Raw genomic sequence first — 25,331 nt, 5'->3', positions numbered from 1 at the left:
TAACATTATTTTGACCTAAAATATAAGATTTTAAGTTAATATTTAAATAATTTGACAACACATTCGCATACGCATGTGTTCTCTAATGTTGTTTAATGGTCACACTGGTATGCAGGTTAAAAAAAAATCTGATTTTAGAGTCCAAGTATTTTTATTTTGAATGTATCTATTTTTTCTTTAAATTCACATTTTTATGATTCAATTCATTCTGTTTTCATCATCTCTCAAACTCATTGAAGTTACTTACAACCCCCAGTTTGGGAAACCCTGTAATTTAAGGCCTCATGTTGCTGATAATAAAGAATGGAATACATTTAGTTCTCCTTGTATTTTTACATCAAGGTACAGAATAATCTTAATAAAATCTATGTGATAAACGTGTTGGGTCAAAAGGAAACCAAACAGTAATCAGAATACATTACCTAAAATGTTTAATCTAATAGATTACGTTACTAACTACAATTTTTTGTAATATAATTTGTATTCAGTAATGGACTACAATTTGTAAAAAAGTACTCTTTCCAGAACTGATTGTGTTATAGCTCTGTGCAGAGAGGGGGGATTTGGGGTAAATACTTTGACTGACCATGTGATAAAGTTGCTTTTCATACAGAAACTCTCTCTCTCCCTCTTTAGTTGGACAAATTTGATAAGCGGACAGACACAAACGAAAACGAAAATGCCAGTGGCGTCTGCCAGCTCTGACTCAGGTATGATGCTTTATTTTAACAATTATCTGAACTTAGAGTTTGTTACCATTCCAAAATCTTGTTAGTCCACAAAAGGGTTTTGTGAAATAATGAGGAGGGAAAGTGAGTGACAACCTTAACAAGCCAGTCAGCCATTTCTGGCTGGAACACCACAATAAACTGGGATTAAATGCTAGTGCTTCACTGAGCATCCACACATCCACCAAGCTTTCACTGGAGAGACACTTGAGTCAATATTATTGCATTTCTTTGGACAGCTACAGAATGAAATCAATGCATTGTTCTGTTATGATGTTCTTTTGTTGAAAGAAAGACAAAAACAGAGAGATGATCACATGGTGTTGAGAAGGGATGAAATCAGTGGTGATGAGACAAGTAACATAAGATAAGTAATTAGAATTTATAGCTGGTACAAATTTTTAAAGAATAAAGATTATGTAGAAGCAAAATGTGCATGAAAGTAGAAACTAAAACCAAATATTACAGTTTATATCTAGATCGCTTGTCCATAGGTATTCATCAATTTAATTTTTTTAAATTGTACCTCATGGCACCATGATATAATTAAAGGAGAAGTGTGCAATTTTTGTAGTTTTTTTCTAAACAATGGAAGATGGATAGTGTTTGAAACATGTTTGAAAACATTTTTGTACCTCTTTGTACCTCTAATGGTGCAGAAATTACTCATGTCACATTTATTATTTTTTCGCCATTCAATAACTCAGAGTATTTTAAAATGTCAAGTGAAAAAGTAATTAAAAGTAATTTTCATTTAATTAGCAGGACTTTACAATAAGGTTCAATTTGTTAGAATTCGGTTACTAACATAAACTCGGTTCCTGAGATAGACGGGAACGAACACTGCTTCAATAGATGATGCTATGGGGAAATCCCTTTCTCCGAAAATGCCGAAGCCTGATTGAATCGCATCTGTGCAACTGCACAGACCAATGACGTTTCAGCGTGCCCAAATGGGTGGACTCATTTACCTATATAAACTGCCTCTGTGTGCCATTTCTTCAGAATATTTCAACTGAGGAAGCAGGCAAGTGACTGCTAACAGTGCAAGCATAATAACATGGCAAGCTTATGCAATGTTTGTTACTGACTATCTAAGGGAACGTCTACGGTTACGTATGTAACCCTCGTTCCCTGAGTAGGGAACGGAGACGTTACGTCGGATGACGACGAATGGGGTTTCGCTTAGAAAGCCTATCAACTTCGAGTATTACAAAACGAGCCAATGGCAAAGAAATGCCATGGGTCTGCGGAATTTGCATGGCGTAACTCCGCCCCACCTCGTGGGTATAAAAGGAGGAAGCCGGCAGCAAGCAGATATGTTTCTTCGCTGAGGAGCCAAGACTGAGCTCAGGCGATCCCCGCGGTACAGCGGAAAGTGGCAGGCAGACGTAACGTCTCCGTTCCCTACTCAGGGAACGAGGGTTACATACGTAACCGTAGACGTTCCCTTTCGTTGTCACTCCGAGTTACGTCGGATGACGACGAATGGGGTTACCAGTCTAATCACGCCACCTTCTCAGCTGTCTTCCAGTGCCCTGCGTAAATCGAGATCCCTGTCAGCCTGGACAAAGGACTCCATATAACACAGGAATACCAAGGTACACTGGGAAGCATATCCCAACCTTAGGGGAAGTATGCAATTAATGCCAGCCCGGAGGGGGGGGACTTAGAGAATACACATATGACCCGAAGGAAGCATATGGAAAACACTGGGGTGTCCAGCCGCAGGTGGAGTATTTCAACCCCAGGGGTGGGAAGGTGGCTTGCCAAGGGAAAGACACACGCTCAGAGAGGCTTACAGTGTAAATACACATGTGGGGGTCGCTCAGAGGAGGGACCATGCACACGGGAGGCACCTAGCCGACGCACAGGCAATAGACACTGGCGCCGACGTCAGGAGTGCTGGAGGAGCTCAGGGCTTTCGGAGAAGCTCACCTGAGGAAAGTATCGCACGTATCCAGTCCGTGGAGTGGAATGGCGAGCAAGCGAAGACACCTGAGCGGGTCCGGTACTAGCTGGTTGAAGCGAGTACACGAGAGGACACAGGCTCCACTCGGAGATTATAGAATCTGGCGAATGTGTTAGGTGTCGCCCAGCCTGCAGCTCTGCAGATGTCTGTTAGCGAGGCGCCATGCGCTAGAGCCCAAGAGGACGCCACACTCCGGGTGGAGTGGGCAGTCACACCAAGGGGGCACGGTCGACCTTGCTGCTGGTAAGCCAAAGCAATGGTGTCCACTATCCAGTGAGACAACCTTTGCTTGGAGAGAGCCTTTCCCTTCAGCTTCCCACCATAACAGACAAAGAGCTGGTATGAGGTACTGAAACACTGCGTTCTGTCTACATAGGCGCGGAGAGCGCGTACTGGACAGAGCAGTGCCAAGGCTGGGTCTGCCTCCTCCGAGGGCAGCGCTTGCAGGTTCACCACCTGGTCCCGAAAGGGAGTGGTAGGAACCTTGGGCACATATCCAGGCCGGGGTCTCAGGATCACGTGAGAGGAAGCCGGCCCAAATTCCAGGCACGCTTCGTCAACGGAGAATGCGTGCAGGTCCCCAACCCTCTTGATGGAGGCCAGTGCAACCAGGAGCGCTGTCTTCATAGACAGGAACTTAAGCTCGACTGATTGCAGGGGCTCAAAGGGAGCACTCTTCAGGGCAGTTAGAACCACTGAGAGGTCCCAAGAGGGAACGAGAGGAGGACGAGGAGGATTTAGTCTCCTCGCTCCTCTCAGGAACCTGATGATCAGGTCGTGCTTCCCTACCGACTTACCTTCGATGAGGTCATGATGTGCGGCAATGGCGGCAACATAGACCTTCAGGGTGGAGGGAGACAGCCTTCGCTCCAGCCCCTGTTGAAGGAAGGAAAGCAAAACACTGATCGAGCATCTCCGGGGGTCCTCTCGGTGAGAAGAGCACCAGTTGACGAAGAGGTTCCACTTCAACGCCTAGACGTGTCTCGTGGACGACGCTCTAGCGGAAGTGATGGTAGCCACCACCGCTGGTGGTAGGGTACTCAAACCTGCCTCGTCCCATCCAGGAGCCACACGTGGAGGTTCCAAAGATCGGGACGAGGGTGCCATAGGGTGCCCCGTCCCTGAGAAAGAAGGTTCTTCCTCAGAGGGATCGGCCAGGGAGGTGCTGTCGCGAGGAGTACTAGTTCGGGGAACCAGGTCCGGTTGGGCCAGTAAGGGGCAACCAGAATGACCTGCTCCTCGTCCTCCCTGACCTTGCGCAAAGTGTGCGCAAGAAGGCTCACTGGGGGAAACGCATACTTGCGGCCCTGCGGCCAGCTGTGCGCCAGAGCATCCGTGCCGAGCTTTCTTTTTTTGTTTTGCCCTCGGTCAGGGAATAGAACTGGGCGCAATGGGTCGAGTCGTGAGAGGCAAACAGATCTATCTGCGCGTCCCCGAACTGGTCCCAAATCAGCTGAACCGACTGGGGATGGAGTCGCCATTCTCCAGGGAGGGGCTGAAGCCGTGAGAGCTCGTCGGCTGCACAGTTCAGCGCTCCAGGAATGAAGATGGCTCGAAGCGACCTCAGATGCTTCTGACTCCATAGGAGGAGGTGGCGAGCGAGTTGTGACATACGGCGGGAGCGTAGACCACCTTGATGGTTGATGTACGCTACAGTGGCGGTATTGTCTGAGCGGACTAGTACGTGTTGACCCCTGAGCAACGCCCGGAAGCGGTGCAGGGCAAGGCGTACTGCCAACAACTCGAGGCAATTGACATGCCACAGCCGCTGGGGTCCTGTCCAGGAGCCCGCAGCAGCATGTCCATTGCACATGGCGCCCCAGCCCGTGGTGGAGGCATCTGTTGAGACAACAACATGCCGGGAAGCTCGTGCCAGGGGGACACCGGCCCTGAGAAAACCGAGGTTCGACCACGGGGTGAAGAACTGACGGCAGGTCGGAGTAACTGGTACTCGGAACGTGCCGTGTTGCCATGCCCACCTCGGGACTCGGTCGCGAAGCCAAAGCTGAAGCGGTCTCATATGAAGCAATCCGAGCGGCGTGACCGCGGCTGCAGATGCCATATGCCCCAGGAGCCTCTGAAAAAGTTTCAGTGGAACCGCACTCTTGCCCTCGAATTGTCTTAGGCAAGTCAGCAGTGACTGCGCGCGCTCGCTCGTAAGCTGCGCGGACATGGCGACCGAGTCGATGTCCATACCGAGAAAAGAGATCCTCTGCACGGGGCAAAGTTTGCTCTTCTCCCAGTTGACCCGAAGGCCCAGACGGGCTAGGTGCCGGAGCACTAGGTCCCTGTGTTCGCAAACCTGATCTCGAGAGTGAGCTAGGATCAGCCAGTCGTCGATATAACTCAGGATGCGAACCCCTTGCTCTCGAAGGGGAACAAGGGCCGCCTCGACGACCTTCGTGAAGATGCGAGGAGACAGGGCTAGCCCGAAAGGGAGAACCGCGTACTGGTATGCCTGCCCCTCGAAAGCAAACCGGAGGAACGGTCTGTGTCGAGGAAAAATGGAGACATGAAAGTAGGCGTCCTTCAGGTCGATCGCTGCAAACCAATCCTGGGGCCGTATGCATTCGAAAACGCGTTTGGCGGTGAGCATCTTGAACGGCATCCGGTGAAGGGAGCGGTTCAGCACGCGCAAGTCCAGGATTGGCCGTAACCCACCGGTTTTCTTGGGGACAATGAAGTAGGGGCTGTAGAAGCCGGACCTCATCTCGGCTGGAGGGACAGTCTCGATTGCACCCTTCGCCAGCAGGGTGGCAATCTCTGCTCTCATGATAGGGGCATTGCCACCAACCAAAGTGGAGCGGACTCCCCTGAAGCGGGGAGGAGACCGTGCGAACTGAATCGCATAGCCGAGCCTGACGGTACGCACGATCCAGTGGAACAGACGGGGAAGCTCTAGCCAGGCTCCCAGGAACTGAACCAACGGGATCATGCGAGCCACAGGCGTCCCCCCGGAGGGGCAGCGAAGCGGAGTAACTGGCCCAGATGTGGACGGCATAGCGGCCCGGAGAGGGGGCACAGTTAGCAACCGCGCCCTGGCAGAGGGGGCCAGGGGAGGACCAGGCTGGTCGTCCCGCGGGGGCCTGCTCTGCCAGGGGTCTGGCGACAGAGGGGGACAGCGGCGAAGCGGTCCGTGGACGGCACGCCATGTCAACCACCTCTGGGACAGAGGGGGACCAGGAGAGCACGGCTTGTGGGCGGCGCTCTGTGACGTCCGAGAACTCTGTGCTCAGAGACGGGAGAATCAGCTCTTTGGAGAATAAGGATTCTTCCCCGGCCCTCCCCGGGGAAAGGAGTGGTCCTGCTACCAACTCCTGGAAAGAAATGAGTCCCATCTCTGAGGAGCCCAACTCAAGAGCGCCGCTTAACCCGGCGTGTAGCGGGGTGTGGGGCTGGAGAGGACTGTGGCGTCCGACCGCGGCCTCCAGAGCCGACCCGGGTGAACGGGCGGGGTGGGAGCCGCGGGGGGGCGCCCTCGGCAGTGGGCAGACCGAGGGATCTGAGCGGACGGCGGGGCCGTCGGGACAGAATCAACCTCAGTCTGCTCCATCGCCGAGGTGCCCGTCTCACGAGCGCCGCTTAACCCGGCGTGTAGCGGGGGGCGGGGCTGGAGAGGGCTGTGGCGTCCGCCCGCGGCCCCCAGAGCCGGCCCGTGAACGGGCGGGGTGGGAGCCGCGGGAGGGCGCCTTCGGCGGTGGGCAGACGAGGGATCTGAGCGGACGGCGGGGCCGTCGGGACAGAATCAACCTCACTCTGCTCATAGGCGGCTGAGAGCTGTTGGGCAAGCCCTCAACCGCACCGCCGAAGAGGCCGACCTGGGATATGGGAATGTCGGACAGACGGGTCCGCGCGACATCCAGCACATCAGACAGGTTCAGCCACAGACTGGTGAGCATCACCTGACCCAGGGAGCGTACGGCCACTTTCGTCGCTCAGAGAGCAAGGTCAGTGGCGGCGCGCAGCTCAGTGAAGAGCCCTGGGTCAGTCCCGCCCTCGTGCAGGTCCATGAGCATCTGGGTCAGGTGGACCAGCAGAATGACCATGGCATGCAGTGAGGCGGCTGCCAGTCCCGTGGCGCTATAGGATCTCGCCACCAGCGTAGACGAAAAACTACAGGCCACGGGCGGGTGCTTAGGATTGCGCCGAGAAGAAGCACTCTGAGGACACACAGCATCGCAACAGAGCGTTCAGCCGGGGGAACCCCAGTGTACCCATGGGCAGCGGCCCCATCGAGGGGAGGAAAGGCGGATGAGATCAGCGAGCGGTCCCGAGAAGACAAGGGGGTCTTCTTGGACTTCGAGATCTCATCATGCACGTCCGGGAAGAGAGGTATTGGGGTTTGCCGTGGACGAGGGTCGGCGGCCTTACCCAAAACCCATCGTCCCAGGAAAGCATGGTCGTCATCTCCGGATCAGACTCAGGCACAGCCGTATGCACACCGGAAGGTGGCAGCTGTGACGAGCCCTCACTTCCAGAAGACTCAAACCCACCTAGTGATGCTGCAACAGACATGGCATCTTCCTCTGTAGCTTCAACTGAAACACGCGGGCCACCAGAGGGTAGACTCGCGGGAATCAGCAGTTCACTAGCGGGCACCGTCATTGAAGAGGGGGGCTGGGGACACGGACACATAGTCGGCGCCTAGATCCAGACCGTAACCCTCAGGTCACCCTGGCCACCAGCCGAAGATCGGGGGGTGGATGAGGGGACTCTCACTCTTGCGAGTTCACCGAGTCTCGACCTATATATGACGCGATGATCACGTTCCCAGCGAGAACATGAGTCACCCACGAGCGCTGTTCAAGCATGATCAAAGCCCAAACACACTAGACAGCGCTCGTGCCCATCAGAGTCCGATACCAGTCCGCTGCAACCAGAAATGCACGGGCGAGCCGTCTTTAAAAAGACGTGCCACGTGTAAGCTCTTTTAGTGAGAGAAAACTCAAGTGTTGAAGCACCCGGGGAGAAACGCACCGACTGGCAGACCACTGCAACAGATCAGCAGGAAGCACGCTCTCGCCGTAGATCGCCGTCACACCAACACTCGAGGTACTCGTTTGTAAAGCTGACAATTCAGAGATGGCTTGTGGAGAGAAGAATACACTTGGCTCCGAAGCGAAAACATATCTGCTTGCTGCCGGCTTCCTCCTTTTATACCCACGAGGTGGGGCGGAGTTACGCCATGCAAATTCCGCAGACCCATGGCATTTCTTTGCCATTGGCTCGTTTTGTAATACTCGAAGTTGATAGGCTTTCTAAGCGAAACCCCATTCGTCGTCATCCGACGTAACTCGGAGTGACAACGAAAGGGAACCAAGGTTACGTCAGTAACCAAAACATTCCCTTTCGATAACAGTTCATTTACATTACATCGATAGCTGATGCTATGGGGAACGCCAAAGGGCTGTGCTTCGTCACCAGCAGCCCTCTGGTGTAGTCTCTGAAGCACACAAAAAGCTGTTCTGATAGCCAGAAGTGGCTGGAGTGCAGAATATACACTCTAATGGCTCGTTTCCACTGAGCAGTACGGTACGGTACAGTACGGTTCGGGTCGGGTCGGGTCAGTAAACCATGATCCAGCTAGCGTTTCCACCGCCAACAGTACCCTACTTGATAGGCGTGGTGTTTGCCGGAAGGAAGCGATCAACGTGATTTTCGCGCGAAGAAGAAAGCGACAAAGTAAACACCAGTGGATGGCATACAGCAGATCTTGTCCTTGCTTCTCGTCATGTTTGTCACAAGAAGACAAGCGCCGACATTAGGCATTTCTCAATACCAAGTATGTAAAGTTCTCAGCAGAGGGACTCCCGAGGACGCGAGTCCGGTAATTCACCACATGGAACAGCGCGTTCTTGAAAGCGTCACTCAGCTCGCTCTGCATGTACATTTTAGGCAACAATAAAACGAAATATGTTATAAAACACCACTCTGCCTCTTTTCGTTTTCATTTAAATAAATTTTAAACATTATAGGCACACAAATGTGGTTCAGGCAATGTATAGACCTGATTATATACATGTTTAACGTTAGCCTATTTATAACAAAACGAAATATAAAACACAACCCTGCATCTTTTCGTTTAAATTTAAAAAAATATTAAACATATTCCAGGCAATATGTGCATTTGTACAAATGTTGCAATAAACAACATTACAGTGATAATCTTGTAATAAAAAATGACAAAACTCAACCCTATTTCTTTTTGTTAAATTTCAGTTCTATCAATAATAGCCATTATAAAAGTATAAGTAAAAGGTAACGTTACAAGAAGCTATACAATAAGAAATAAAGCAAACAATTCAGTCAAATATACAAATTCAGCGCTAGTCTAACGTTAACTTTACAACGGAAAAGTTATAGCCTAAATATATGAAACTTCACTTAGCCCGCAGCCAAAACGATTGGCCAGGGAACGAATTATCGATTCACGAGACCAAAGATCACCCGTTAGATATACACAAGACGAATTACCACTAGCTGCTACAGAGTCAGCGGCAAACGTCAGAACGACTAGCCGAGGAAAGGCTGTTCCAGGTGGGGAACATGAGCGCCGAGCGCCCGGTGATCGCCTAGAATGGATCAAATTATCATAAATCATTATAAATAAACGGCAGATTTGAGCTTTAAACAACTACATTCTCGCCTCAAAAACTCTTAAAACTACATTTCGTGAAAGAATAACCGTAGTATTATATTCCAACTGTGTATTAAAAAATGGCGCTTCTTATGTTGCCATTCCCCTCGCGCAAGTGACGATCTCTGTCAACCAATCAGCGTTTTGCAGTGAGTCTAGCTCCACCCTTTAGTACCGTACCACTGTGCTAGGTACCCCAACGGAAGTGTACCCAAAAAGTGGTACGGTACGGTTCGGCTTTTTGGTACCATTCACAACTTTTGACAGTGGAAACGCAAATAATTGCGTACCGTACCGAACTGTACCGTACCGTACCGCTCAGTGGAAACGAGCCATAAGTGCCCGAACCGGGCACAGCAGGTGCAAAAACTGCTCGTCCACAGAGTCAGGGAGAGCCAACAGGGTTACGACCAGGGCAAAGTTCCGGAAAAGTACGATACAGCTTGTAAACACTGTAGCGTCTGGACCAATCACACACACACAAATTATTCATTATATTTAATGAATAGTCCGGCAAATTCACTCTCCCTACAAAGATCTGTGTAACTTCCCCCAAAGCTAACACCACTGGCAGAACTCAGACACTCACAGTGTCCTGTTACATTGATAAGAATTTTTACGATCCATAAAAGGGAATTCCTGAGAGATGTGACACTCACTTAATTCTTCTGAGAAGGAGAAATAAACCCTGTTAATCCTATGTATATATATATATATATATATATATATATATATATATATATATATATATATATATATATATATATATAACCACTTGAGAAATGTATAAACATGTATCTAATTATCCCATCTCATGGTTTTCCTGTTATGTTGTTTTGGCCTATGTTTTCTTGTAAACTCTAATGGGTTATTGTTTTAGACTTTGCATACTATGGTTAACCAAAATCATATGTGCTGCATGTTTGGTCTCTATAAACTCCAATCTTCGTTCCCCATTTGTTAATTTACATTACATTTTGATAATTTCGTGACGCATGGGTATTGTAAGAATCTTGAAGATTCTTTTTCTTGAACACCCAATGGAATTACAGATTCATACGCCTTGCTCGAACACAAAGGGTTGTAAAATCTCCCTCCAAAGGGACAACTTATTGTCTCACATACCTCCAGAGGGTGTGACATCTTCACACTTTAAATCCACTGAACACAAGATCAGCTCTCTCTTGACTCTCTTTGCTCTTCGCGCTCTTAGCTTCTCTTAGCTCTCTCTTAGCTCTCTCTTTCTCTTGGTCCTTCCTGAGAAGTCTTGATGTGAAGATGATGCTAAAATAGAAGTTTTCTAAGGACCCCAAGCTTGTGCCAGGCTGCGGCCTTGTCTTTCCATTCACCAAAGATCCTCTGACTTCAACTGGTTCTCTCTCATCAAAACAACATCAGCAAAGATCAACTGGAGCCTCAACAAATTGCATCAGGACAGTTTAATTCAAATGGGCAAGACATGCAAGTATCAAACTTAGTCTCATTATTTGATACATTAAGTATCCTTACACCTTTTAAAGGACGTGTTTGCTCAAACATGGTTTGCTCAAGGCTGTTGATCTGCTGAATTTCAAACAATGCTATAACTTCTTGCTTTCCTATATTCTTCTTCTGCTCTCTTTCCTTTGGTAAACTGTATATATGTGAATGTTAGAGTAGTTTAAATGTTTAGTCTAGTTAATAAAGTCTTGTTCATATCACACGTAAAGTTGTCCGCGCCTCAAGCTCATATCCAGAGTCACTAATCATATCGATCTTAACTACTTGCTCTTAGTAGTACTTAGTAAGAAAGACATTTCCCATTTCCCAGAAATATACATTTCTATTAATTAATTAATAACCAATAATGAGGGTTCACAGAATGAACCGAGTAATTGGTTGTAATGTTAATGTAGCTACATCAAGTTAACCTGATTAACTGACACAAATATTCATAATCAATTATAACAAGTTATGATTGGTTATTAATATTTCATAGAGCTAATTCGCGACAACACATTTGTACTACCTTTGGTCCATGGCTATTACATAATAGGTAGGTGTGCACGGAGACTCCACCTTCTTTCACATGGAAATCTTTTCCAGTTCATTTCTCCTGTTTAGTCTGTCAAGGTCAGATGTGACCTACAAGTGAAAACATGAACACACTGGAGAGCTGCTTAGAAGAAAATTAAGTTTTACTTAATTAATATGGTAAAGCTGCTTGATTTTAAGCAATCTATTGTATAAAGTGATATATATACTGTATAAATAAAGGTGACATGACTTTACTAGAGTGCCGAATTGCCAAACATCCACATCCAGATGTTTTTCTTATGCTTTATTAAAATGCTTGATGTTTTGTCAATTTTGTTGTTTTATTTTGTTATTTAGAGGAAAGCGCGCAGCACATATTTACATATTCTTCTAACCGTCGCTCTCAGCAGAGTGGCCGGTGTCTGATGTTTGCGAACAGTGTACCGCTGGTCATATATTTCAAGCTTCATTTTACCCCTAAATGAAGATCGAAAAAGAACTTCACCGTGAGTATATCGGGGCCTTTAGGCACATAACCATGCCTTGGCTTAAGGATGAACTTACAGCCATTTGGCCCAAACTCAAACAGGATGTGCCAATAGAAGGTGCCTACAGGTTACCAACTCTCTTAACCAGCACTAGCAAAAGAGCGATTTTAAGCGAGAGTGCCCATAATCTGGCCGACTGTATCAGCTCAAACAGGGACCTTGGACCTGAGGACGGCGGACAGGTCCCAAGTCAGAACCTTATGGGGGTGAGACGGGTTTAGTCTTTGGGCTCCCTTAAAAGTACAATATGCAAGAATTTTCGCCACCAGGGGTCGCTAACCTCTTACAATAACAAAGGCGTATAATGATGACGTGTATTCCGCATTAAGCGTAAGTATGGATCTTGTCGTCAAGCTGATGGATCTTTTATGGATGAGTGAATACATTGATGTTTTTAACATGACGTTGGTGTGAAGCAGGGCGCGATTGCTAGACGTATACCAGCGCCACACACAACGCGAGTCCCGCCGATATAAAGGAATAAGGACATTTCATTCTACCGAACTACACTACACGCAAGTGCTGAATTAATACTCACACAGGTCAGTTTATTAGACGAATTAAACTTGAGGTAACGCAGCGCTGTTTCACTTGCTCTAACAGTTACACGATCCCACTTAACGGCATTTGAGTGTGTTGAATGTTGTTAGTTAGGTTGTGTGTTGGCTCTATGAGACTAAGTACGTTAAGCTAGATCAACATTAGAATAACATACAGATCATATTCTAACATAAAACATACAGATCATATTCTAACATAAAACACTCGCATCTCTGTCAAGTCGAAGTTAGTCGCGGACGTGGAGCTCTCGGCATCTCGAAAGATGTTGATCTTCGTTTTAGCCCTCTTTTTGTCTCCAAGTCTGCTTGCCATGGTCCATAATGTTTAAACAAAACAACAACAGTGTGAGCGTCTTGCTAGGCATAACGGCAATAACCCGGTTGTCCACGTCTGTCGCCATGGTTACTATCACAGTGCGAGCGCAAACCTGGCAAACCGAGACTAACACCGATATGACGCCATTGACTGGCGACTCCTCACCCCTGTTCAAACGCCCCGTTTCCTTGGTTAAAATCGCAATTTTCTCACGATTTAGAAATAGTTGGAAACATTTGGGATATTGTAAGTAATCAACAAAACAAAATATATAACATTGGCCTAGTGATTTTTGGAAATTTTACTGCAAAAATCCTGCATATTGTACCTTTAAGGAATTTAATGACCAGATCGGTCCTACCCAATGACTGGCCAGCAATGGGGGCGTGGTACGGCAAAATAGACCTTAAACGTGGATGGGGTTCAACCGTCATCCAGCTGCTTGTGTAGAAAGGAAAGGATTAATACCACATCACAAGTTACAGGGTCGTGATTCTGGGCTGCGCACCAGTTGGAAAAGAGAGACCACTATAGGGCATAATGGCACCTTGTAGATGGGGCTTTCGTCTCCGCAATGTTGTTTAGCACACTCTGCGATAGGGGCTAAGGCCCCTGTCGATGGACCACACATGAAGGCTCCACGACTCCGGTTGGGAGTGCCAAATTGTGCCTGCCGCTTGAGAGAGGAGATCGCACTCTGGTTCAGCCTGACCGGCACATGAGCAGAGGTTGTGCTCTGCCCACAGGAGAAGTCGTCCAAGTAGTGGAAGTAGTGGGTTTTGGTGCTGGCAATGGAGTCCTTATAACATAAGATGTGGTTATTGTACATTTCTTTGTGAATAGTGAGACCAGTTGTTCTATGAAGACGTTTAAGTTGCCGATCTTTGGCTTTCAAGAGACGAAGATCAGGAGTGAACCAAGGGGCGGAGACGGAAAAAGAAACAAATCTGTTTTTTTAACCGAGAAAGGGAATAATTAAGATTATTATGGAGTCAAGTATTGTAATGAGAGACCAGATCATCAGGGTTGGATAGATTGTGAGTATCAAGGAGGCAGGAAGAGTGGATACTTGAAGTGAGAGTAACAGGGTTGATATTCTTTATATTGCAAAATTAAATAAAACATGGTATTTTAGAGATAGAGAGAGTGAGTTTCACGATAAATGAGACGAGAAAGTGGTCAGTTATGGAGAGTTCAATAGCTGTAAGGTCAGAAGGGGTGACACCAGAGCAACAGATTAAGTCTTACGATCGGAGATGAAGTCCTGGATAAGATGTCCCTTGCCTGTCAGTTAGCGGATGTTGAGTAGAGCGAAGTTGAGTGAGGTGTTGTCACAGCTGGTGGTGGTACTAGCCAACCAAGCTAGGTGGGTAAAGACGCTGTGGTCGACAATCCGGTTGGTAGAGCGTGGAGGGAGACAAGAGCTGGACCAGATGGACTTTATTGCTGTTGAGCTGTTGTGGCTGAAATTCCGGTGGGATCCTCAGTGGATTTATCTCCGATGGGGCTGGAAGGTGATGTCTGGATGAAGGTGGTAAGCCTCTGGCACAGGTCCAGGCAGGTAACATAGCAGCCGGAGTAGGTTAATGGCCGAGTACTGAAGCAAACCCATCACTAGCAGGTGAACAGGCAATAGAAAGAGCCAGACACAGAATAACAAGATATATGCCCTACCAGCCCACATTGTGGATGAGGATTTAGGCAACATCGATGGCCACTGAAAACGCAAGGTGAGGCTCAAACCGGAACAGGGCAGGCGAGCTAACAGTGAAGACTGTAGTGCCAGCTGATCATAGAAATATGCCAAATGAAGGCAATTACACTGTCCGATTAGGTCATAAAACCATAAAGTGAGTCTGGATAGTCTAGAGAGTTTAAAGTATAAAATGGGTACCGGCGAGCAGCGGCAGCAAGTTGCGCCAGCGTTCACTCATCGACCTTTTGCATTGGGTATAAATATTATTACCTTATATGGTGATTAGAATTCACATCGGATCACAAACAGAAGGCATTCAAACATGAAAGTGAGTTTTGAGGTAAATTATTTAATAATGCTGACTTTATAATGCTGACAGAATCATCCGACGCTGCCGTCTCCAGACTCAGTGTCATGGACCAAACAGTCCGGCAATGAGGAGAACTGAAGTTTTTTGTTGAAAAATAGATTTTTTTTATTTACTCCAAAAATACTGAACAAAAGTAACCAACAAGTTAGCAACTAGGCCTATAAAAGAGGTCAACAAAATATAACTATACTCAAAACAGCATACCACAAAACAGGATATGAACTGAAGAAACCGACCCTCCTAAATGAAGCACAAGGGAACATATATAGTGGCTTGGCCAAACCAATTTACACATAAGGGGAAAACAAAATGGACGACAAAGTAATGAACTACAAAGTAAAACAAAGTAAACCCAAAATCCCCCTCCAACATGGCAGCACATGGTATGGTATGGCTTGATTGGCAGGCCACAGGATATCACAGTCCTCCACCCTTGGGCACGCTTTTCTTCCCCCAGGACAGACCTCTCTCCAACATGGTAACAGAGAAACAATGATTAAAAGGACAGAAAATGTTTACATAACCCTACAATGTGAAAATGTGTGCACTCCATTTAAACAGTGTATGGCTAAAGCAAATAAATGTATATTATACCTGAAATAAACTATATGATCTGTGTTTTGAAATCATGACATGTTTGGGGTGTGGCTAACTGCAAAAATAAATTAACCTGTGTACTTAAAACATGGCTTGTGTGCTGGTAGGCTTGTATGCGGTATTACCATTGCTGGCTGTTACCCTGCCTTGCCGGTTGTTCATCCTGTGTGGCTTGAGCCATCACACCCCCCCCCCCCCCCCCCCTTCAGGACTCTTGCGCGTACTGCGAGAAAGGTAGTCCGCGGTAACGTTCTCTTTGCCAGGGATGTGCTGGATGATGAAGCAGAAAGGTTGTAATGCCAGATACCAACAAGAAATCCGGCCATTAGTGTCCTTCATTCGTTCCATCCACTGAAGAGCTTAGTGGTCTGTCTCAAGGGTGAATTCTCTGCCCAGGAGCTCATAACGGAAGGAGTCGAGAGCCCACTTTATAGCCAGCGCCTCCTTTTCCACCGTTGAATACCTCACCTCTCGGGGGAACATTTTCCGGCTGATGTAGGCAGCTGGATAGCGGTCATCTGGTGGTCCCTGGAGAAGCACCACCCCCAGACCCCTATCGGTAGTATTTGTTTACAGAATAAAGTCGTCATCAAAGTTTGGACTATACAGAACTGGTTCCTTACTTAGTGATTGCTGGATGTCCTGTAAAGCTGCCACTGCCTCCACTGTCCACCGGATCTGGTTGGGACACCGAGATCCTGTCATGTCTGCGAGAAGAGCTGCTCTGGTGGAGACCTGTAAGATGAAGCGGTGATAGAAGCCTGCCATGCCCAAGAAAGACCGAAGTTGCTTCCTTGTGTGTGGCAACGGACATGACTCTATGGCCTGGATCTTATTGACCTGTGGCCTTATCACCCCATTTCCAATTATGTGACCAAGGTACTCTGTCTCTGCAGCAGCGAAGACACACTTTGATGCATTTATGGTCAGCCCGGCAGAATGGAGACGATCCAAGACAGCATGCAGATGTTCCAAGTGCTCCTGCTAGGTGGTACTGTAAATGACAATGCCATCCAGATATGCAGTTGCAAAATCAGTGAAACCACACAGTACCTGGTCCATGAGCCTCTGGTAGGTGGCTGGAGCCCGATGCAAACCAAATGGCATGACGGTAAACTGGAAGAGACCCCATGGAGTCCTGGAGGTTGTCAACTCCCTGGACCGCTCAGTGAGTGGAACCTGCCAGTAACCCTTACACAGATCTATTGTGGACAAGTACTTTTCCTTCCCCAATCGTTCCAACATTTCATCAATTCTCGGTGTGGGATATGAATCAAACTGAGAATTGGAATTCAGGTACCTGAAGTTGATGCAGAACCTCATGCTTCCGTCCTTCTTTGGCACCAGGACCACTAGGTTACACCACTTACTTCTTGAAGACTCAATGATCCCCAGGGACAGCATTAGGCTTATCTCCTTCTTCAGCAGACGTTCAGGAATCCTGTAACTAAGTCATCTCACTGAAGCACCCTCTTTAATAACGTCATGTTCAACAATATCGGTCCTCCCAGGATTCTCCTGGAATACTTCATAATAACAGATTTCTCTCACCTGAAGCTGCTTTTCTTCTGAGAAGTTGTTGAGGTTGTGATCCCCTGGAACCCCAGCTGAAGGCAAGTACTGTTCGTCCACTTCCTCCTCCTCTTGCACACCTCTGATAAGCATCACTTCTTTTTGTTCAGGTCGCTGCACCCACTCCTTCAAGAGATTTATGTGAAGTGTCCTGCTTGACCGCGGCCCCACTGAGGTTGCTACCTGGTATGTGGTGGGCCCAAGTTTCTTTAAAACCGTGAACGGCCCTTGCCACTTTTCCAGGAGTTTGTTATCGTCACTTGAGAGGAGCACTAGCACCTTCTGTCCCAGGTTGAAAGATATCTGCCGGGCTGAACGGTCATACCAGGACTTCTGCTGTTGCTGGCCTCCACCATATGTGATTGGGCGAGTTCTCTCATCCTTTCCAGCCGCTCTCTCATCTGAACAACATGGGAAATTATATTAATTGATTCCCCTTTCCCTTTGCCTCCCTCCCAAATCCTTCTCAGCAGCGAGAGAGGACCTCGTACTCCATGCCCATACAAAAGTTCAAAGGGAGAAAAAACAGTGGAGGCTTGGGGCACTTCCCTGTAGGCAAAGAGGAGATAAGGCAGCCACTGATCCCAATCTGTACCACTGTCGTTGACAAATTTCCGGAGCATCTGCTTCAGGGTCTGGTGAAAGCGCTCTGTCAGTCCGTCTGTTTGGGGGTGATACGGCGTGGTTCTCAGGCTCCTTATACCAAGTAAATGGTACACTTTTTTTTAGCAGTGTAGACATAAAGTTAGTTCCTTGATCAGTTAGTATTTCAGAAGGGAGACCCACTCTGGAAAAAAACTGCACCAAACAGAAAGCCACTGATTTTGCTTTTATAGACTTAAGTGGAAAAACTTCAGGGTATTTTGTAGCATAGTCTGTTATGACCAGCATGTACCGGTTCCCTGATCTACTCCTCTCAACAGGACCCACAATATCCATTCCCAGGCACTCAAATGGGGTGCCAATGATGGGTAAGGGTCGGAGGGGAGCTTTGGAGGGAGTTTTAGCCAATTTTATTTGGCACTGAGGGCAGCTTCTACAGAATTCAGCTACCTCTCTGCTTAAGCCAGGCCAGTGAAAATGGCGTTTGATGCGTTCTGTAGTTTTGTGCTTACCCAGGTGGCCAGCCCAGGGAATAGAGTGCCCCATGGTGAGTATCGTATGTCTAGTTGCTTGGGGAGCCACTAACTGCAACACTGACCCCTGTTGACGATAGTGCATGCCATTTTGCAGAATATACTCATCTCTGTTGGAGTCTTGCCCAGCTCCTGGCTCCTTCCCCTCTACTTTCTGAAAGAGAGACACTAAAGATGGATCAGCTCTCTGCATTTCGATTAGGTTCTCTGGCATTTGAAATCCTAAGGGTAACTCTGGTTCAGGATGGGTTGGTGGTTTCACCACTGTACGTTCGAACTTCTCCTGCTGTCTCTGTCTGTGAGTTTTCCGAGACTTCCCGGGTGCTGTCTCCGACTCCTCATTGTAGAAATGCAGGGTACATAGAGTCTCAGAGTAGTCATTGTATTTTGTTGCCTGTGCTCTGGCAACAACGGCATTACATTTTCGGCGTTGGTCTGACTCCAATAAATCAAACAGCACTGGAAGGTCTCTCCCTAGCACAGCAGGAAAATGTAAGCTATCGACAACCCCAATATTCAACAGGTAAGTTTTCCCATCTACTTTTATGTACATGTCAGCTGTTGAATAGCTCTTTACATCCCCATGTACACAACAGATAGGTATGGTGTCTTCCGTGCTAATTATATTGGGAGGTACAAACTTCCCGTGCACAAGAGTCTGATCACTTCCGTAATCAAGCAGAGCCTTGAGCATAATCCCATTAAATTCAATGTTTTTCATTTTAATAGACTGGACCTTCTTGAGCTCAGGTTCCTCCTGAGTTCGCGGTACAAAGCACATCTGAGTCATGTTAACTGAGTTTTTAGGGCACATGGGTTTCGAATGGCCTTCTACTCCACAAAGATAACAGATGGCTTCCTCCCTAAGGATTTTACTGGTCTGTTAGCTGGTTGGCTTTCCCACATGGGAAACTTACCCACCCCGGTGCCTGGATGGTGTGTTGGTTTGCGATTGTCCTTCGTAGTTCTCCATGAGTTATAGCTCCATGGTTGTCCCTTCTTTCAGGCAGCCACAAAAACCTCAGCTAGTCTAGCAGCCTCCATGGCTGAATCTGGGTCGTGCTCTAGGACCCAGACCTGCAACTCAGGAGACAGCATTCTCAGATACTGTTGTAGTATTATCACTTAATCAATTTCCTGGATGGTTTTACCTTTAAGCTGGATCCACTTTCCATAAAGCTCTTTGAGCCTTGCATACAACTCCTTGGGGCTCTCGTCAGGGTCTACCTCTAGGGAGCGGAATCTTTGCCTGTAGGTCTCAGGGTTAATGTCATATTTAGCAAGAATGGCAGATTTTACCTGATCATAGTCAAGGGAGTCATCAATGTCCATATGCACATATGCACTTCTAGCTTTGCCAGTTAGTAATGGAATTAACTGTAAAATTCAATCAGCTTTCTACCACCTGCATGCTACAGCAATGCATTCAAATGTAACGATGTCATCATTATCAATGTCATCATTATCAATTAATTTTTCAAACCTGGGCTTATGTTGTGAGCAAGACTGACCTACAGAGGCCCCTTTTTGAGTGGTCATCATGGGCTCAGCTTGGTCTGGCAGAGGGTGCATAGTGGATGATTGAACCTCCCTATCTGGAGGATCAGAGTCCTCTGAAAGAGGATTTGGCGCCACAGATGTTCGGGCCTGAACTTCTAACTGCAAAAGCTGAAAGTGGTGTTGAAGAGCTTTAAAATGTTGTTCTTGTCTTCCAGTTACCTCATTCTGATTTGCCTCTCGAGCCTCCTGCTACCCCATGTGCGCCTGAAAAATGGCCATCAAGTCAGACAGAGTTGGCTCCTTACCCTCTGTGTCCTCAGCCCCTCCTGATGCTCCACCTTCTTCCTCTTCACTGGCTTGCTTCTCCTGGGCCACTGTAGACCCATCAATTATTTTTCCACCTTTTCCCTTTATAATCTTTCTTCAGTGTTGGGGGATCAGCAACCAAAGAATCCAAAAAAAAAACTGGAAAAGGGAAGAAAAATTATGTTTCTTCAACTGGATAATCCAACCGTTGCCACCAATTGTCACAGACCAAAGAGCCCGGCAATGAGGAGAACAGAAGTTTTTTGTTGAAAAATAGTTTTTTTTATTTACCCCAAAAATACTGAACAATGGAAACCAACAAGTTAACAACTAGGCCTATAAAAGAGGTCAACAAAATATAACTATACTCAAAACAGCATACAACAAAACAGGAAATGAACTGAATAAACCGACCCTCCTAAATGAGACACAAGGGAACATATATAATGGCTTGGCCAACCCAGAGACAATTTATATAGAGACATGCCACTTACTCAATCCTCAATACAACTATATAGGGAAAACCTGTAACACCAAAGATGGCGGTTGTATGCACATGTCTCTCCCCTCCCGCTGGAAAGCCAATCGTCTGCTTTTAACAGTCAAGCCGGGAAACATTTAAGCCTATCGTCTGGTTCCACTGATGCATGCGCATAGTTGAGGTTTGCGACAGGGAAAAATACGTTACTGTTTGAAAAGGCGGCAGATTTGATATGCAGTGTATGTGTGCGTTGTGTAAATATCAGACATCCCAAGTGTCTACCGCATATTGATACTGTCTAATTTATCTAATTTATTAACAATACATTACTATATAGTATACCTTAACCGTAAAAAGCAATTCATATAATGCTTGAATACACCTTATCTGTGGTTAGCTTTTTTACATTTCTGAATTAAACATTATTTAAATATTATTTGGATGTTTTAAGGGCATACAGTAAAAAATGTCAGGGTGAACTGTCCAATGAAAAAAAAATCTTAAAAAGAAAACCTTATCAAGCATTTTGCATTTTTAATTATAATTTCCTAGAATAATTTCCTCCACTGATAACTGATCATTTGATATTTTATGACATGTTTCAGGTTGTAAACTAGCATTCAGTGTGAAGTTAAGTTAAGCTTTATTTAGAAACGTTTATACTGTTGTAAATGCAATATAGTAATAGAGTCTTCTATTATAAAGTTTATTGTATTCAAATCATTTTCTGCTAATAATACCAGGTATATGAATGAATGAGGTATTTATATAGCGCATTTCATATCAGGGGGTCTCAACCTCAACCATCAGCAGTATACAGCATCAACTATGTTCATGTTTAATATTTAATACAAATAATTTATATAAAATATATTTTGTGTTATGCAGTAGACACATTATAATGATTTCTATATTTTTTCAATCCTGCCTGAAATAAAGATTAGAGATAAAATCCAAAGTAACAATTAATTTACATACATATTTCCTAAAAACTTATTCTGTGGAACTAATATGGTGTGAATTGGGTGGTTTTAAATCAAAGTTCTGGCTGTCAGTATTTATATAGTGGGCTGTACTTTATAATGCTGCTCAGGTTTTAAACATGTAGCGTTACCAGTCTCTAGTATCCAGCATGCTTTTCTGCATTGTGCTGAGGGAGCAATGCTATTTCAGCAGATTCTAAGCACCTAAACATGCTGATCCAGAAGGCCAGCACGATTACTCACTGAATGAAGTGCATGGCAAAATGGTTCTTGGACAGACTGCCTTTAGCTGATAGGTTCTAAGGTGGGTTAGGACAAGATTGTCAAAGGTCTTCATTAAAAGGGATGTCAGAACTTCTAGTTTTTGTTGCCTGTTGTTTGCACTAGCAAGGCTTTTTTTTCTTTTTCTAAGCACTGGAAAGAACCCAATCAACCTTCCACTTAGCTTATGAGCACTTGTGAGCATCACATCCTCTTCCTTCATCCGATCAACTAAAGAAACTGCTTTCATTGCCATTACTGATGTGTCAGTGTCAACCAGAGTCCTCGTTTAGCTCTAGATATATCACCTCAGTTGATACTTGTCATAGTGAGGTCCAGTTTGCCACAAACACTAGCTGCCAACATTGTGACAGCTAACTGATTATACAGCGTGACTCCTTCAGCCAGTTATTAGAAATGTTTTTTTTTTGTATTTACTCCTCATTGCAAGGTTTAGATTTACTGTTTTCAAGATTATGTTTACAGTAACAATACACTAAAACATTTGCATGAATTGGGGTATTTATTAGAAACTAGTTCTTACTTGTACAATCATTTTTTACAACAGTAACATGCACTGTAAGCTGTTGACCAATCACAACAGACTGGGCCATCTGACCAATCAGAGCTGAGTATGCTCTCAGAAAGGAGGGGTTTAGAGGGACAGGATCCTTTATCAAACCATTTCTGACACTGTGAGAAAAGATGTGATGTGCAATGTATATTTTGAGGAAATTAAAGGTTTTTTTTTTTAACCTTGTATGAATTGTTATAAAACTAGGAGACCTACAAAAGAAAAGTAGTGTTAGATTTTGCTGTATTTGGCCGAGCAGTGGTTTGGGTGGCTCGCCAATGTATTCGATTTCTCCAATACATAAAATAAGTTAGCTTGACCAGAGTTCTTGTGGGGAGAAGAATTTATTGAAGGTTTGTAGTGTAGCAGTCCTTCAGCAGTGATGTTCGCATGTCGCCCTTCAACGATCTTAACCCAAAGTTCTGTTTTTGAGACATAACTTTATACATGAAGACATAGCCTATGGGCTACAAACAATAGAAACCTGTTAGGACCTTCCACAGGAGATCGATCTAACCTGCTAATCTACTCTGAGTAATGCTGTTTTTTTGTCATTCAAACCAATCAGTTTCTGTGGGCCGTACACAGATAGAGTTGATTACATCTGAGGCACAGTAACAATGTAAATGCATCTGACTAAAGTTAACTGAAAATACACATAATCTTTCAGTAGGAACACTAAAATAGAAAAATAGCAGCGCTTCTACTTAGTTATTAGGATTTAAATTTTGTCTATAAAATTATCTTGAAACATCTGAATGAAAAACTTGTTTGAGTAATTTTACTTGTTTTTCAGTGTGGATATGAGAGCTCAGATCACATTGGAGGTACCTCACAAGAAATGTTTCATTGAAAAGTTAATATTGAGATCTCTGATTGCAGACGCATATTGGCAGTGTTTGAGATGTTGTTGAGAGCTTGTCTGAAAATCTACAGCATCTGAGATCTAAGAGACTTAAATAAAAGACTCCATTTACTCTTAATGTAATTTCATAGGAGAAACATTTAAGGAGATTAGCTTTTACAGAGATCTCTAAGTAATTCTTCTTTCCTACTGAGATTTTCCACTTCACTCTTAGTTCACAATCGCATTAGCCATTTTGTCTGCCTCTGTTCTTATATATTCTGTCTTTCCCTCTTTGTCTCCTCTTATTAGGTCTCTACGTTTAGTTTTGAGCTTTCTCAGTGGGTACATCAGGCATTGAGACAGACACAGTCTTCAGCTGTTGAGAGGGAGTGATGGGGAGGAGGCTGAAATTTTCTGCCAACCTGTATATTTGGAAACAGTGCTGTTAGAGTCAGATAGAAGCAAATTAAGAGGCAGGATTCAAAGACGCCCAGTTGTGTATGCTGCCTCAAACTACCTTTAATAGGGAGGGGCGTGACGAGAGAAGACTAAAACGGGAAAAACAAGGAAGCCTGAGGTGTTTCCAGACAGGGAGGGAACAGTCAAGAAATTAAATATCTGAAGGGACAAGCAAGAGAAAGAATGAGAGGTTGGGGGGCTTTCTGGTAACTGATGCTGACGTCAAGGAGATGAAAAAAAAGGGAAGCAACAGAAAATAGGGAAGGAGCGCATGTAAATTAAAGGCAGGAAAAGAGGTTTGAACTATGGCTGGAAGTCTCTATAGATTGTCCCTGGAGGAGATTGGATCGATCAGATCTCTTGAGGGTTCAGGAGGTAAGACACAGACAACAAAAGATCAGCTTAGCTCTTCAAAAGCATGCGGTGTCACTGGATAAATTGGGACTTTCGTTTTTGTTGTGTTTTTGCAGTTATAACTGTACATGCAACTATATGAATTGATTGAAATGCCCATGAAATGTTGGTATCGAGAGTTGTCATATTCTCATTGTAGATGATAACATGATCAAGTCATACCACTTTTGGTGTTAAATTAAAATGTTTAAAAGTTAGATGAATCATAATCATTAGGCATTATTTGTGCACTATAAACATCTTTTCATAATTGCTATCATAGTGATTCTATTTTCCTATTCATGGTATTATTCTATCATGTCAAATTAATTGTTCGTTTGATTACAGAAACCTCTCCGCAAGTTACGTACATTTAATAGGGTAAATGGTAGCGCTTTTTATTGCTGTATATATTTTGTGTTTTAAAGGCATTCCCAATGCAATGCAAAATATACCAGTATACCATACAATACATAATGCAATTTATTATATTTTTTCCATATCTTCTGATAATACATAATTATTTAATAAATGCCAATAAGGTAAAAAGACAAGATGCAAAAGCTTATTTAAGCAGTTGTTTAGTAAAGGACTAACACATTAAATTAAGTGAGGATGTCAACTTGAAATCAATTTTGATAATTGATACACAGTGGGTTGTTTTAGAATGAAATAAACCAGCTAATACTACAAAAAGCCAAAGAAATAATCAAATCATTGTTGATTTCCCTACGAAAATGAAATCATGATGTCTTTAGTCCTTATTTAGCAACATGGCTCAATGTGTCAAAGTTCACATGGGATATAATTGTGTGTAATTTATCTTGTAGAACCAGTATGTCCAATAAAAAATAACTAATATGATTTCTGATCTTTTACATTTGCATGTTTATCCAAAACATCAATACTGGATATGAACATGAAAATGTACTAAGGTTATAAAGAATGTAACATTATACATGTTTGGCATCATGTTAACCGTAATCAACAGCACATTTCATGTTTTTTATAGTGCTATAATGCATGACACTATTGAAGTGTTAAATCTAAGACCTTATGAATTAATTATTAATACCATTATTCATACAGGCTTCATATAAAATGTATACATTTTTTCATTCCAGACTGTGTGTGTGTGTGTGGAGAGGAGAGACAGGGAGGGGTGCATTGAAAGAGTGCATTCCTGTGTTTGTTATAGCTGCCTTTATTTCCAATTTATTCCCCCCCCCCCCCCCCCCCCCCCTCTCTCTCTCTCTCTCTCTCTCTGGTTCAAAATACATTCATTCATAAGTGGAATACATTCCATTGCATCTTTTCACAAAAAAATCCAGTTTTCTCATATTTATACGGACAGTTTCCTTGGTTATAAAGCAGTATTA

General features: G+C 45.0%; 1 protein-coding gene across 4 annotated transcripts in view; it reads left to right on the top strand.

Moving 5' to 3' along the window:
- Positions 1-25,331, top strand: part of mpp2b (MAGUK p55 scaffold protein 2b) — a 63,462-nt gene that overhangs the window by 16,176 nt on the left and 21,955 nt on the right. For 2 of the 4 annotated variants that reach the window (XM_077205965.1, XM_077205964.1), the window contains exon 2: positions 637-710. In XM_077205965.1, coding sequence (XP_077062080.1) covers positions 680-710 — 31 coding nt within the window. In that variant the 5' untranslated portion in view covers positions 637-679. Of the gene's footprint in view, positions 1-636; positions 711-23,474; positions 23,935-25,331 lie in introns of those variants that run through there. The other 2 variants (XM_077205962.1, XM_077205961.1) reach the window with 2 other exon arrangements.

The sequence above is a fragment of the Siphateles boraxobius genome, unplaced genomic scaffold (genome assembly GCF_051911475.1).
Source record: "Siphateles boraxobius isolate OS27281-9 unplaced genomic scaffold, OSU_SipBor_1 55, whole genome shotgun sequence".
NCBI lineage: Eukaryota > Metazoa > Chordata > Actinopteri > Cypriniformes > Leuciscidae > Siphateles > Siphateles boraxobius.
This window is presented reverse-complemented; position numbering and strand designations above follow the sequence as displayed.